This window comes from Salvelinus alpinus, chromosome 28, assembly GCF_045679555.1.
Source record: "Salvelinus alpinus chromosome 28, SLU_Salpinus.1, whole genome shotgun sequence".
Taxonomy (NCBI): Eukaryota; Metazoa; Chordata; class Actinopteri; order Salmoniformes; family Salmonidae; genus Salvelinus; species Salvelinus alpinus.
Genome location: NC_092113.1, coordinates 33,077,414 through 33,091,617, shown reverse-complemented (window position 1 = coordinate 33,091,617; position 14,204 = coordinate 33,077,414). Strand labels below are relative to the sequence as shown.

General features: G+C 43.7%; 1 protein-coding gene and 1 long non-coding RNA gene across 6 annotated transcripts in view; one reads left to right on the top strand and one right to left on the bottom strand.

Moving 5' to 3' along the window:
* LOC139558003 (formin-like protein 3) overlaps window positions 1-14,204 on the top strand; it is a 90,100-nt gene that overhangs the window by 49,033 nt on the left and 26,863 nt on the right. For 4 of the 5 annotated variants that reach the window (XM_071373373.1, XM_071373374.1, XM_071373372.1 and 1 more), the window contains exons 5-8: window positions 3,413-3,559; window positions 4,554-4,662; window positions 4,913-4,989; window positions 5,918-6,011. In XM_071373373.1, the coding sequence (XP_071229474.1) occupies window positions 3,413-3,559; window positions 4,554-4,662; window positions 4,913-4,989; window positions 5,918-6,011 (427 nt within the window). The remainder of the gene's footprint in view (window positions 1-3,412; window positions 3,560-4,553; window positions 4,663-4,912; window positions 4,990-5,917; window positions 6,012-14,204) is intronic. The other variant, XM_071373375.1, reaches the window with a different exon arrangement.
* LOC139558004 (uncharacterized) overlaps window positions 1-14,204 on the bottom strand; it is a 68,190-nt gene that overhangs the window by 29,569 nt on the left and 24,417 nt on the right. The gene's annotated exons all lie outside the window — the stretch shown is intronic.

Genomic DNA, 14,204 nt, shown 5'->3' with positions numbered 1-14,204 from the left:
TTCAAGTAAAAACAAGAAATTCTACCTGAGAATTTTAGAACTTGGACACTGTCTCGTTGGCCTAACATTATATCCTAATTTGACTTTGGTATAATCCATAATCCCAAATCATAATGTTACTACCCTGCAGGAATCTGCAGGTAGCTAACCAACCATGTTCAATGTTAGCTAGCTAGCTAGCATTAGGCCATAGCTAGCAATGCAAATGGCTCTGAGATACAAACAATATTACTACACAGATCATACACGTAACATTAGCTAGCGAGCCAGCCAGCTAACGTTAGCTAGCTAGCTAACAGTAAGCTTTATGAAAACAAATTTCAGAAAAAAATTGAAATGTATAATATCTGAAAATGTAGCTAGCTAGACTCTCTTACCCATATACATGGATGGATGCTTCTCCCTCTCTGTCACGGATGGCACGGTTGCCCTTAGTTTGAAGATGTAATCCAGAGACAGGTGTTTTATACAACAGTCTTCTGTGTGTTCTCTTTTCGACTCCCTCTGCATATTTGCAATCAAATGCCAGAACTTTCTCCATCTCCTTAGCTATCATACTCTAATTCCACCGGGCATTCCACTAATTTCAAAACTCGGTCCTCCTGAAAGTGGATTGCAACACTTTTACAGTTTTACTTCATGATATCTTTTTTTTATCTTTCTTTTTATAAAAAGCCATGTTAGAAAGGATTACCTACACATACTGACCAGCTCATGTTATCGACAGAAGCGTGCTACATGGCAGACCAATCCAAACTCATATCTCGGCATGTCCAGCACATCCATTATCTCAGCCAATCATGGCTAGCAGGAAGGTTCCCCGACCTTTTCCATGTCTAAACTGACTAGGCTTGTAATTTAACAATTGTATTCATATTTACAGATGGCAAAAAAATTGTTATTAAGGCACATGAAAGTTCACATGTTCCAGAAGGCATTTCTGCCCAAAAACACATTTTGATTTAAAAAGAGTTGACGTTCAAATGCCTCACCTGTCAAGTAGCGACGTGCGACATACGCCTAGTTTCCTGAAATGAGTCACATGTGATCATACTGTAGGCCTACCGGTGGCCTACTATCAAAACATGGAAATAGCTGTTCTATCACTCGGCCTACAGTAGCAGCCAATGTGTGGTGTTCATTGTAGGCCTAAATTCCATGAGACTTTCAAAAAAACCTGCAGGGCTTGACATTAAGCTGTTTATCCACTTGTCCTTCAGACAAGGAGGTCACTGAACATGTTGTTGTGTTGTTTGATGCAAGAAACCACTTTACAAAATAAAATGCATTATTATTCCCATACCATTATGACAGAGAATCAGACAAATTATGCTACCCTCTGCTAATTGGCTGCTTAGCTTATTCAAGCCTGTCTCAAAATACAACACTGCCCCTTTAAGACAAAAAAAAGCTTTTTGCCTCACTCGCGTTTCAAAGACATCTATAAATGTATATGTTGTGTGCTCTTGTAGGAAGCAATCATTCCCCTATTGCTGACAACAAATTATCTATAACTGGGCAAATAACTCAATAACTAGCAAAGGATATGAACAAAATGTGCACACATGGCTACATGCAGCTCTCACTTTGATCTCAAAGCAAGCACATCTACTCACAACCGCACATGCTGTAAACACAGTCCAGTTCAAAATAAATGGCACAGATCCATATATGGCAATGATCTATTTGCATATAGGTCTACTGCAGCTCTGATTGTTTATGCCACACTGGTCTGTGTAGAGTACGGGCTGAGTGGTGTGCGTCAATGCAATAGAATCCTACTCTGATGCTTTCTGCCTACAACAAAATCTGTTGCATAGTTCGTTGTATTTCGGTACGTGGTATTGAAAGCGGCTAATATTGCATGTCACAATTGCCTCAGTAAAGGGAAACGTTGATAGTGTTAACAGGGAAAACTCGAGAACAGTGGTCACCAACATTTTCTGAGTCAAGATCACTTTGAGTCAAAATGTAAGCCTATGCAACATTAACCAATAAAACAGTACTGTAGAAATTAGGTTTGTGCAGTAAGCTATAGGCCCAATACATTATCTCCACATATTGGCTTTGCTTGAATTGCCCTGCCAATACATTGCTGTTCAGGAATTTTTCATAAATTATACAGTATTTCTAAATTTGAGGTAGGCTATATGATCACACCGGTAACAGATCCGTTGTTGTATTACTTGTGAGGCACAGCTGAGTGAGTATACATTTAAATTATTTGCTTTTTATTTTACTGGGCTGATGGTGCCTGTATCTGATGTTCAGTCTCAGCAGAGGGAGAGAGCAGCAGACTGAGGGTCCACCTGTCAACATCCCTCCAGTCTCCCTTTCCTCCACTGACACTGACCAAAAAGGGACGGTCTTCCAGCTGATGGCCAATCTCGAGTCACACGGCATTATTTCTGCCTCATGCACAAATTCATGTGTTTACTCCTATGAACAGATAAATATTATTCCTCGATATTAAAAAAGACCCAAGCCGGTAATAATAACATCAACACTAGCCTAAAGATAGACCTTCCTACTAATTCATTACTGCTGCAGTGCTTGTTGTAGTGCTGTGTGGAAATAGGAAGAACACACATTTTATGTCTTATAAAAGCGCTGAATACAAAGTGTTGAATACAAAGTGTTGACAGTGCCGAGTAAGAACTTAAACATGAACTCACTCATAAAAACAGCAGATCTTTACTGTATTCGTTGACAGTCTCTTTCTAGTCTTGTTTTAAACGTTTTGAAATCTCACAGTATCAACTTTGCTGTAGCTTTTTCTTAATGCCTGCTACGTTACTGAAGACACGGTCATCTGAGCCATCCGATTGGCCAGCGGTAGAATCTCGACTCTCGTGCTTGTCTCTGTGGGCTGATATTTCTGCAGTCTCAGGGCTACTGTGGCGCAGCTTAAAGGGAACATAGCTTATGGGTCTTTTTCCATAAGATAAAGATCAAAAAATTACATAAAATAGAAGTAGTGACACAAGGAATAAATAGGTTGGACTTGATTGTGAGCCAAGTCTGTGCTTTTATACTGTCATACTGGCATATTATGGACCTGAATGGGAATGACTGAGCCTCTGTGTTGCACTAAGCTTAGCTGTGCAGTTCTACTGTATAACATAACCTTTGACCTTTTACCAAGCTGCATGTCTAACCTAATCTACCTCGACCCCCTTCTGCCCATCTGCCTGTCTGTCTGCCTGTCTGTCTGTCTGTCTGTCTGTCTGTCTGTCTGTCTGTCTGTCTGTCTGTCTGTCTGTCTGTCTGTCTGTCTGTCTGTCTGTCTGTCTGTCTGTCTGTCTGTCTGTCTGTCTGTCTGTCTGTCTGTCTGTCTGTCTGTCTGTTTGCCTGCCTGTCTTTCTGTCTGTGTCTACCCGTCTGTCTGCTTGTCTGTCCGTCCGTGGCCCAGGTTGAGTTTTGAGGGTCTGGAGATGGGGGAGGAGATTTCCCTGGACAAGTCTAAGTCCTGGAGTAGGTCTATAGAGGATCTGCATCAGGGCAGCACTCAGCCTTTCTGCAACACGCTGGTCCGCTCTGCTCGCCAGTCTGTTCTCCGGTACGTATCGTCTGCTACTGTATTGCTGCTGTTACTGTGCCTTGCTCCACTAACCCTTGGCCCTGACGTATGTTAGCATGTTAGCATATCAGGTAGCCATCCAAACATATGTTAGCATGTCAGCTAGTCCTCTGCTATGATGATGATGATGATGATGATGATGGTGGTGGCATGATGTTGAGCGTTCTGGGTCTGGAGAGGATGTGATAGGATAAGATGATAAGTGATGTGTCGTCACTCCTGAACTCACTTCAGGGAGTTGTGGGTTAATCTGTCTGCTGTTACAGGGACAGAGACGGAGACAGAATGGTTGTTTTTTGGCCGTCTGCACTGTGCATTTCCTTCCATGTTTGATGGTCTTCCTCCATCCAGATGTGTTCCACTGTTCTGTCATGGACAGATTAGGCCCAGCTGTTCTGAGCTCCACATGTGGGCCGTCTGCCCTGTGATTCTTCATCCAGTGAGCACATCAAGCCAGAGAGAGGAGACCCAGGAGACTCTGTTTCAAAAAGCAGAAGCAGAAAAGATATAGGCGAGAAAAGAGAGAGACAGAAAGATGAGAGGATGTGGAGGATAGACTGCTCTGTGATGAGCAGACATAAGCCTGGGGACAAACAGGTGTCAGGAAACCACCCAGAAGGCATCAGTAACCACATAGGCCATTTCGGATCCCTCTACTCTGCCAAAACCCCTCTGTGATTCACTTTGAGCTTGGTGGTGGTAGAGCACAAACCCAGTAGATACAGTCACATGGCTGCCAGATATTGTACAGCACTGAGCCTCATTTATACCTCACTTCCTGCTGTTCCAAATCAAGATGTCACAACAACAAAAAACAATATGAACACACAATGAAGATGGGCTCTGACTGTTTAGATCAACCAAGAAGAATGAAGTGGAATCATACGTTGTTGTTGTGGTTGTTGTTGTTGTAGTATGATAACTAAACATTGAATAAAAACATGTTGTTGTTGACCTTTGCCCTCTGTTGCAGCTATGGCACAGCACCGAACAGCAAAACCATCAAGAACTCACGACTCGTGAGCCAGAAGGACGACGTGCACGTTTGCATCATGTGCTTGCGAGCCATAATGAACTACCAGGTACTGACTGGGGATATCCACTATCAAAGCAACACCCTGTCACCAATATACAGTATAACCACAAATCACTATTCTCTCTCATTACAAAACAAATGGAAAGGGCATATGCAGCCTAATTTTCTATTTAAGAGTCTGCTGTCTGCTGAGTCTGCTGTAGATGTGTGTGACGTTTCCTGTATGAGCCGCCACAGAGGAGAGTATTCTTCTGTTTGACCACATCTGGTTTTATCTCTATTTCCTCTCTCTCCAGTATGGCTTCAACCTGGTCATGTCGCACGCACACGCAGTCAACGAAATAGCCCTCAGTCTGAACAATAGGAACTCGAGGTGAGCAGAACTCAGGCCCGGCCCTGCCTCCTTAGCTTGAGAATAGCCATTATGAAAGATTCTTAGAAAGATTCTTATACAAACCAAGATAGTGCAGAGAGAACCCTTGTCACAAGTGAGGATGAGCCAAGCAAGGAGGCAGTCCTTGTATGCACAAGTCTGACCCACAATAAGAAGTCAAGGTAATAACTCAGGCCACCTCCACAGCTTGAGAGTATTAAGGGTGGGTCAGGTTGTAGGTCAAGGTGTAGGTCAGGCAAAAGGTGAAACATTTGATCAGCCTGTTCATATGATACACCTCTCCTTCTCCACGGGGGGCGGGGGGCTCCCATCGGCTTCTCTGTGAAGTTGGGGGGGGCTCCCATCGGCTTCTCTGTGAAGTTGGGGGGGGGGGGGGGGCTTGGCTCCCATCGGCTTCTTTGTGAAGTTGGGGGGGGGGGGGGGGGGGGGCTCCCATCTGGCAAAGGCATGATTTGCATCCAAAATTGCACCCTATTCCTTATTTAGTGCACTACTTTTGAGAAGGGCCAATAGGGCGCTGGTAAAAAAGTAGTGTACAATGTAGGGAATAGGGTGCCATTTGGGACGAAGGCCTGTTATACATCCAGTGTGTTAGAGGAATGTTTAGTATAGAGGGGATTACAGTGTTATAGCGTGGGAGCTGATCCCTTCATAATGACCTCTTTTAGCATAAGTTCTGCTAGAGCCACGACCAGCCCCTGCTATCCTGCTTCTATGTGGGTGTTAAACAACAAAGTATGGATTTATGGATTACATGTCTTCATGCAGTGCTTTACCAAGTGTTTTGAATGTATACAGTTGATGGAGAGATGACATATCTTTAAAGATTAAATGTATCAAAGCCATAGTGTGGTGTACGTGAACCACATACAGGTGGAATACAGTTTGTTTTCTGTTTTGTCTACAGGACTAAAGCCCTGGTTCTGGAGCTGCTGGCTGCGGTGTGTCTGGTTAGAGGAGGCCATGAGATCATACTCTCTGCCTTCGACAACTTCAAAGAGGTGCAGTACAGCACACATCTACAGGAAAATGCTAACAATAGTTCATCCACCAGATCTGATTCAGATACTTTCAGGGTTTGATTGTGTGCCAGGTGGATCGGGTTTAGGGCTGCGGTGGTCACAAAATGTAGTCAGCTGGTGATTGTCAAGCAAATAACTGTCAGTCTCATGGTGATTGACCCTTAAATTAACACAAACACATTTAGCATATCCTAGCTTTCACACATAGCCTACAAGCCATTTTAAATACATATAATATAGCCTACACCTTTACAATAAATCCATTATTTATTTTAGACCGGTCTAAAGAAGCTTGATATGAAAAAAATGTAGTCTATTTCAGAAGAAAAATATAGCATACTCTGAATTGTCCTTATGGTAGGTCCTGATGTGGCTATGCCAAATGGCTGTGGGCTACACTAGTTCATTTAGCAGACAAGATATAATTCGTTGGCATTATTTTACATTATTTTATAGTATAAAGAATACAATTAAACAAAGCTGAATAAAATATAAATATTTTCTCCAAATTATTTGAGGGAGCGCACATGCGGCTATTCTGTGATCTCCGGCGCCGACAGATATGGCCGCCTCGCTTCGCGTTCCTAGGAAACTATGCAGTATTTTGTTTTTTTACGTGTTATTTCTTACATTGGTACCCCAGGTAATCTTAGGTTTTATTACATACAGTTGGGAGGAACTATTGGATATAAGAGCAACGTCAACTCAACATCATTACGACCAGGAATATGTCTTTCCCGAAGCGGATCCTCTGTTTTGCCTACCACCCAGAACAATGGATCGGATCCCAGCCGGCGAACCAAAACAACGACGCCGTAAAAGGGGCAGACGAAGCGGTCTTCTGGTCAGGCTCCGGAGACGGGCACATCGCGCACCGCTCCCGAGCATACTACTCGCCAATGTCCAGTCTCTTGACAACAAGGTAGATGAAATCCGAGCAAGGGTAGCATTCCAGAGAGACATAAGAGACTGTAACGTTCTTTGCTTCACGGAAACATGGCTCACTCGAGACACGCTATCGGAGTCAGTACAGCCAGCTGGTTTCTTCACGCATCGCGCCAACAGAAACAAGCATCTTTCTGGTAAGAAGAAGGGCGGGGGGTATGCCTTATGATTAACAAGACGTGGTGTGATCATAACAACATACAGGAACTCAAGTCCTTCTGTTCACTTGACTTAGAATTCCTCACAATCAAATGTCGACCGCATTATCTACGAAGAGAATTCTCTTCGATTATAATCACAGCCGCATATATTCACCCCCAAGCAGACAAATCGATAGCCCTGAACGAACTTCATTTGACTCTATGTAAACTGGAAACCACATATCCTGAGGCTGCATTCATTGTAGCTGGGGATTTTAACAAGGCTAATCCGAAAACAAGACTCCATAAATTCTATCAGCATATCGATTGTGCAACCAGGGTTGGTAAAACCCTGGATCATTGTTATTCTAACTTCCGCGACGCATATAAGGCCCTCCCCCGCCCTCCTTTCGGTAAAGCTGACACGACTCCATTTTGTTGCTCCCAGCCTATAGACAGAAACTAAAACAGGAAGCTCCCGCGCTCAGGTCTGTTCAACGCTGGTCCGACCAATCTGATTCCACGCTTCAAGATTGCTTCGATCACATGGACTGGGATATGTTCCGCATTGCGTCAAACAACAACATTGACGAATACGCTGATTCGGTGAGCGAGTTTATTAGCAAGTGCATTGGCGATGTCGTACCCATAGCAACTATTAAAACATTCCCAAACCAGAAACCGTGGATTGATGGCAGCATTCACGCAAAACTGAAAGTGTGAACCACTGCTTTTAATCAGGGCAAGGTGACCGGAAACATGACCGAATACAAACAGTGTAGCTATTCCCTCTGCAAGGCAATCAAACAAGCTAAGCGTCAGTATAAACACAAAGTAGAGTCGCAATTCAACGGCTCAGAAACAAGAGGTATGTGGCAGGGTCTACAGTCAATCCCGGATTACAAAAAGAAAACCAGCCCCGTCGCGGACCAGGATGTCTTGCTCCCAGACAGACTAAACAACTTCTTTGCTCGCTTTGAGGACAATACAGTGCCACTGACAGGGCCCGATACCAAAACCTGCGGACTCTCCTTCACTGCAGCCGACGTGAGTAAAACATTTAAACGTGTTAACCCTCGCAAGGCTGCAGGCCCAGACAGCATCCCCAGCTGGGTCCTCAGAGCATGCGCAGACCAGCTGGCTGGTGTGTTTACGGACATATTCAATCAATCCTTATCCCAGTCTGCTGTTCCCACATGCTTCAAGAGGGCCACCATTGTTCCTGTTCCCAAGAAAGCTAAGGCAACTGAGCTAAACGACTACCGCCCCATAGCACTCCCTTCCGTCATCATGAAGTGCTTTGAGAGTCTAGTCAAGGACCATATCACCTCCACCCTACCTGACACCCTAGACCCACTCCACTTTGCTTACCGCAACCAATAGGTCCACAGACGACGCAATCGCAACCACACTGCACACTGCCCTAACCCATCTGGACAAGAGGAATACCTATGTGAGAATGCTGTTCATCGACTACAGCTCAGCATTTAACACCATAGTACCCTCCAAACTCGTCATCAAGCTCGAGACCCTGGGTCTCGACCCCGCCCTGTGCAACTGGGTACTAGACTTCCTGTCGGGCTGCTCCCAGGTGATGAGGGTAGGTAACAACATCTCCACCCCGCTGATCCTCAACACTGTGGCCCCACAAGGGTGCGTTCTGAGCCCTCTCCTGTACTCCCTGTTCACCCATGACTGCGTGGCCATGCACGCCTCCAACTCAATCATCAAGTTTGCAGACGACACTACAGTGGTAGGCTTGATTACCAACAAAGACGAGACAGCCTACAGGGAGGAGGTGAGGGCCCTCGGAGTGTGGTGTCAGGAAAATAACCTCACACTCAACGTCAACAAAACAAATGAGATGATCGTGGACTTCAGGAAACAGCAGAGGGAGCACCCCCCTATCCACATCGACGGGACAGTAGTGGAGAGGGTAGTAAGTTTTAAGTTCCTCGGCGTACACATCACGGACAAACTGAAATGGTCCACCCACACAGACAGCGTGGTGAAGAAGGCACAGCAGCTCCTCTTCAACCTCAGGAGGCTGAAGATATTCGGCTTGTCACCAAAAACACAACTTTTACAGATGCACAATCGAGAGCATCCTGTCGGGCTGTATCACCGCCTGGTACGGCAACTGCTCCGCCCACAACCGTAAGGCTCTCCAGAGGGTAGTGAGGTCTGCACAACGCATCACCGGGGGCAAACTACCTGCCCTCCAGGACACCTACACCACCCGATGTCACAGAAAGGCCATAAAGATCATCAAGGACAACAACCACCCGAGCCACTGCCTGTTCACCCCGCTATCATCCAGAAGGCGAGGTCAGTACAGGTGCATCAAAGCAGGGACCGAGAGACCGAAAAACAGCTTCTATCTCAAGGCCATCAGACTGTTAAACAGCCACCACTAACATTGAGTGGCTGCTGCCAACATACTGACTCAACTCCAGCCACTTTAATAATGTAAAAATGGATGAAAAATGTATCACCAGCCACTTTAAACAATGCCACTTCATATAATGTTTACATAACCTACATTACTCATGTCATATGTATATACTGTACTCTATACCATCTACTGCATCTTGCCATCTTGATGTAATAAATGTATCACTAGCCACTTTAAACAATGCCACTTTATATAATGTTTACATACCCTACATTACTCATGTCATATGTATATACTGTACTCGATACCATCTACTGCATCTTGCCTATGCCGTTCTGTACCATCACTCATTCATATATTTTTATGTACATATTCTTCATTCCTTTACACTTGTGTGTATTAGGTAGTTGTGAAATTGTTAGGTTAGATTACTCGTTGGTTATTACTGCATTGTCGGAACTAGAAGCACAAGCATTTAGCTACACTCGCATTAACATCTGCTAACCATGTGTATGTGACAAATAAAATTAGATTATATTTGATTTGAGCGGTTAACAAAGAAATAGGTACTCCTATATGCTTATTTTAGAGTTATTGATGTAACTTTAGTTGTTCTACAAACATTGGCCTGTATGTTTTGATTTGTAACATTGTAAGGCTGCATCATGAGACTAATGATGATTTGAAAAAAGTGGCTTGAAAGGCATGATCTCTGCTTTGTTTTCTGCGCAGGCTGTACACACTCCAGTAGTCTCTCATTCACAATTTGACAAGCACTTGATAATGCCTCGAATTTCACGGCGGCATTCCCTTTGTGGCCGTAATGCACCCTAAAAACATCCATGCCTTTTGGGGCCCGGAGTGCTGCGTTGTGCCCTTCTCCCTGAGTGTACTGCCGTATCCGAAGTGTCTCACTCACAAGGCTCTCCGTCGGCTCTTTCTCACAGACTACAAGTGAAGACAGACACATCCGGGACGCAACTGAGCGCGTCCTTATCCAATTCAATGGTGCATATTGAAGATATTGGAAGAACTGTCCATATTTACTTTTTTCAGCCAACAAGATGAGTAGGTCTAACAAACAGAAAAAGCACTAGCCCGTCAATCTACTATCCCCCATAATACAAAAGTCAACCTATTCTATTCTGTGCGAGAAATAAATATTTCAAACATAGTCTGGGACAGTTGTGGGATGCGATAGATTCCAAATTAATACAAACCTTTTTTATGCAATGTGGCTGACGCAACAGATCAGAACGTTTACCTTGATGAACTATTAGGCTATTTCTTCACATTATAAGCTCAGCAATGCTCACATGGTAGTGTGAGGTGTGAATGTGTGAATGTTCCATTAGCGGGAAACACCATTATCAAAAGTGACCGCAAATGCAATTATGTATGTAATACTTTTATTATAAAGGTGCATTTTTATGGTAAATGATCTTCCTCAAACTAGACACTCACGCGCTGCTTATATATGCCAGTCAGACTCTACACCCCTTGTCAAGCGGATTAATGTGCTTCATTAAAAAAAAGTTATTTGGCCACTTTAGCTGTGATACAAACCTTATCAATACATATAGGCCTATGGGCTATACTACATGAGGTGTGATACTGACCTTATTAAAACATATACAGTGGGGCAAAAAAGTATTTAGTCAGCCACCAATTGTGCAAGTTCTCCCACTTAAAAAGATGAGAGAGGCCTGTAATTTTCATCATAGGTACACTTCAACTATGACAGACAAAATGAGAAAAGAAAATCCAGAAAATCACATTGTAGGATTGTTTATGAATTTATTTGCAAATTATGGTGGAAAATAAGTATTTGGTCAATAACAAAAGTTTATCTCAATACTTTGTTATATACCCTTTGTTGGCAATGACAGAGGTCAAACATTTTCTGTAAGTCTTCACAAGGTTTTCACACACTGTTGCTGGTATTTTGGTCCATTCCTCCATGCAGATCTCCTCTAGAGCAGTGATGTTTTTGGGCTGTTGCTGGGCAACACGGACTTTCAACTCCCTCCAAAGATTTTCTATGGGGTTGAGATCTGGAGACTGGCTAGGCCACTCCAGGAACTTGAAATGCTTCTTACGAAGCCACTCCTTCGTTGCCCGGGCGGTGTGTTTGGGATCATTGTCATGCTGAAAGACCCAGCCACGTTTAATCTTCAATGCCCTTGCTGATGGAAGGAGGTTTTCACTCAAAATCTCACGATACATGGCCCCATTCATTCTTTCCTTTACACGGATCAGTCGTCCTGGTACCTTTGCAGAAAAACAGCCCCAAAGCATGATGTTTACACCCCCATGCTTCACAGTAGGAATGGTGTTCTTTGGATGCAACTCAGCATTCTTTGTCCTCCAAACACGACGAGTTGAGTTTTTACCAAAAAGTTATATTTTGGTTTCATCTGACCATATGACATTCTCCCAATCTTCTTCTGGATCATCCAAATGCTCTCTAGCAAACTTCAGACGGGCCTGGACATGTACTGGCTTAAGCAGGGGGACACGTCTGGCACTGCAGGATTTGAGTCCCTGGCGGCGTAGTGTGTTACTGATGGTAGGCTTTGTTACTTTGGTCCCAGCTCTCTGCAGGTCATTCACTAGGTTCCCCCGTGTGGTTCTGGGATTTTTGCTCACCGTTCTTGTGATCATTTTGACCCCACGGGGTGAGATCTTGCGTGGAGCCCCAGATCGAGGGAGATTATCAGTGGTCTTGTATGTCTTCCATTTCCTAATAATTGCTCCCACAGTTGATTTCTTCAAACCAAGCTGCTTACCTATTGCAGATTCAGTCTTCCCAGCCTGGTGCAGGTCTACAATTTTGTTTCTGGTGTCCTTTGACAGCTCTTTGGTCTTGGCCATAGTGGAGTTTGGAGTGTGACTGTTTGAGGTTGTGGCCAGGTGTCTTTTATACTGATAACAAGTTCAAACAGGTGCCATTAATACAAGTAACGAGAGAGCCTCTTAAAGAAGAAGTTACAGGTCTGTGAGAGACAGAAATCTTGCTTGTTTGTAGGTGACCAAATACTTATTTTCCACCATAATTTGCAAATAAATTCAATAAAAATCCTACAAGGTGATTTTCTGGATTTCTTTTTCTCATTTTGTCTGTCATAGTTGAAGTATACATATGATGAAAATGACAGGCCTCTCTCATCTTTTTAAGTGGGAGAACTTGCACAATTGGTGGCTGACTAAATACTTTTTTGCCCCACTGTAGGCCTATGGGCTAGACTACATGAGGTGTGATGCTGACCTTATTTAAACATATAGGCCTATGGGCTAGACTACATGAGGTGTGATACTGACCTTATTTAAACATATAGGCCTATGGGCTAGACTACATGAGGTGTGATGCTGACCTTATTTAAACATATAGGCCTATGGGCTAGACTACATGAGGTGTGATGCTGACCTTATTTAAACATATAGGCCTATGGGCTGGACTACATGAGGTGTGATGCTGACCTTATTTAAACATATAGGCCTATGGGCTAGACTACATGAGGTGTGATGCTGACCTTATTTAAACATATAGGCCTATGGGCTAGACTACATGAGGTGTGATGCTGACCTTATTTAAACATATAGGCCTATGGGCTGGACTACATGAGGTGTGATGCTGACCTTATTTAAACATATAGGCCTATGGGCTAGACTACATGAGGTGTGATGCTGACCTTATTTAAACATATAGGCCTATGGGCTAGACTACATGAGGTGTGATGCTGACCTTATTTAAACATATAGGCCTATGGGCTGGACTACATGAGGTGTGATGCTGACCTTATTTAAACATATAGGCCTATGGGCTAGGCTACATGAGGTGTGATGCTGACCTTATTAAAACATATAGGCCTATGGGCTGGACTACATGAGGTGTGATGCTGACCTTATTTAAACATATAGGCCTATGGGCTGGACTACATGAGGTGTGATGCTGACCTTATTTAAACATATAGGCCTATGGGCTAGGCTACATGAGGTGTGATACTGACCTTATTAAAACATAGAGGCCTATGGGCTGGACTACATGAGGTGTGATACTAACCTTATTTAAACATATAGGCCTATGGGCTAGGCTACATGAGGTGTGATACTAACCTTATTAAAACATATAGGCCTATGGGCTAGGCTACATGAGGTGTGATACTGACCTTATTAAAACATATAGGCCTATGGGCAAGGCTACATGAGGTGTGATACTGACCTTATTAAAACATATAGGCCTATGGGCAAGGCTACATGAGGTGTGATACTGACCTTATTTAAACATATAGGCCTATGGGCTGAACTACATGAGGTGTGATACTGACCTTATTAAAACATATAGGCCTATGGGCTAGGCTACATGAGGTGTGATACTGACCTTATTAAAACATATAGGCCTATGGGCTAGGCTACATGAGGTGTGATACTGACCTTATTAAAACATATAGGCCTATGGGCTAGGCTACATGAGGTGTGATACTGACCTTATTAAAACATATAGGCCTATGGGCTAGGCTACATGAGGTGTGATACTGACCTTATTAAAACATATAGGCCTATGGGCTAGGCTACATGAGGTGTGATACTGACCTTATTAAAACATATAGGCCTATGGGCTAGGCTACATGAGGTGTGATACTGACCTTATTAAAACATATAGGCCTATGGGCAAGGCTACATGAGGTGTGA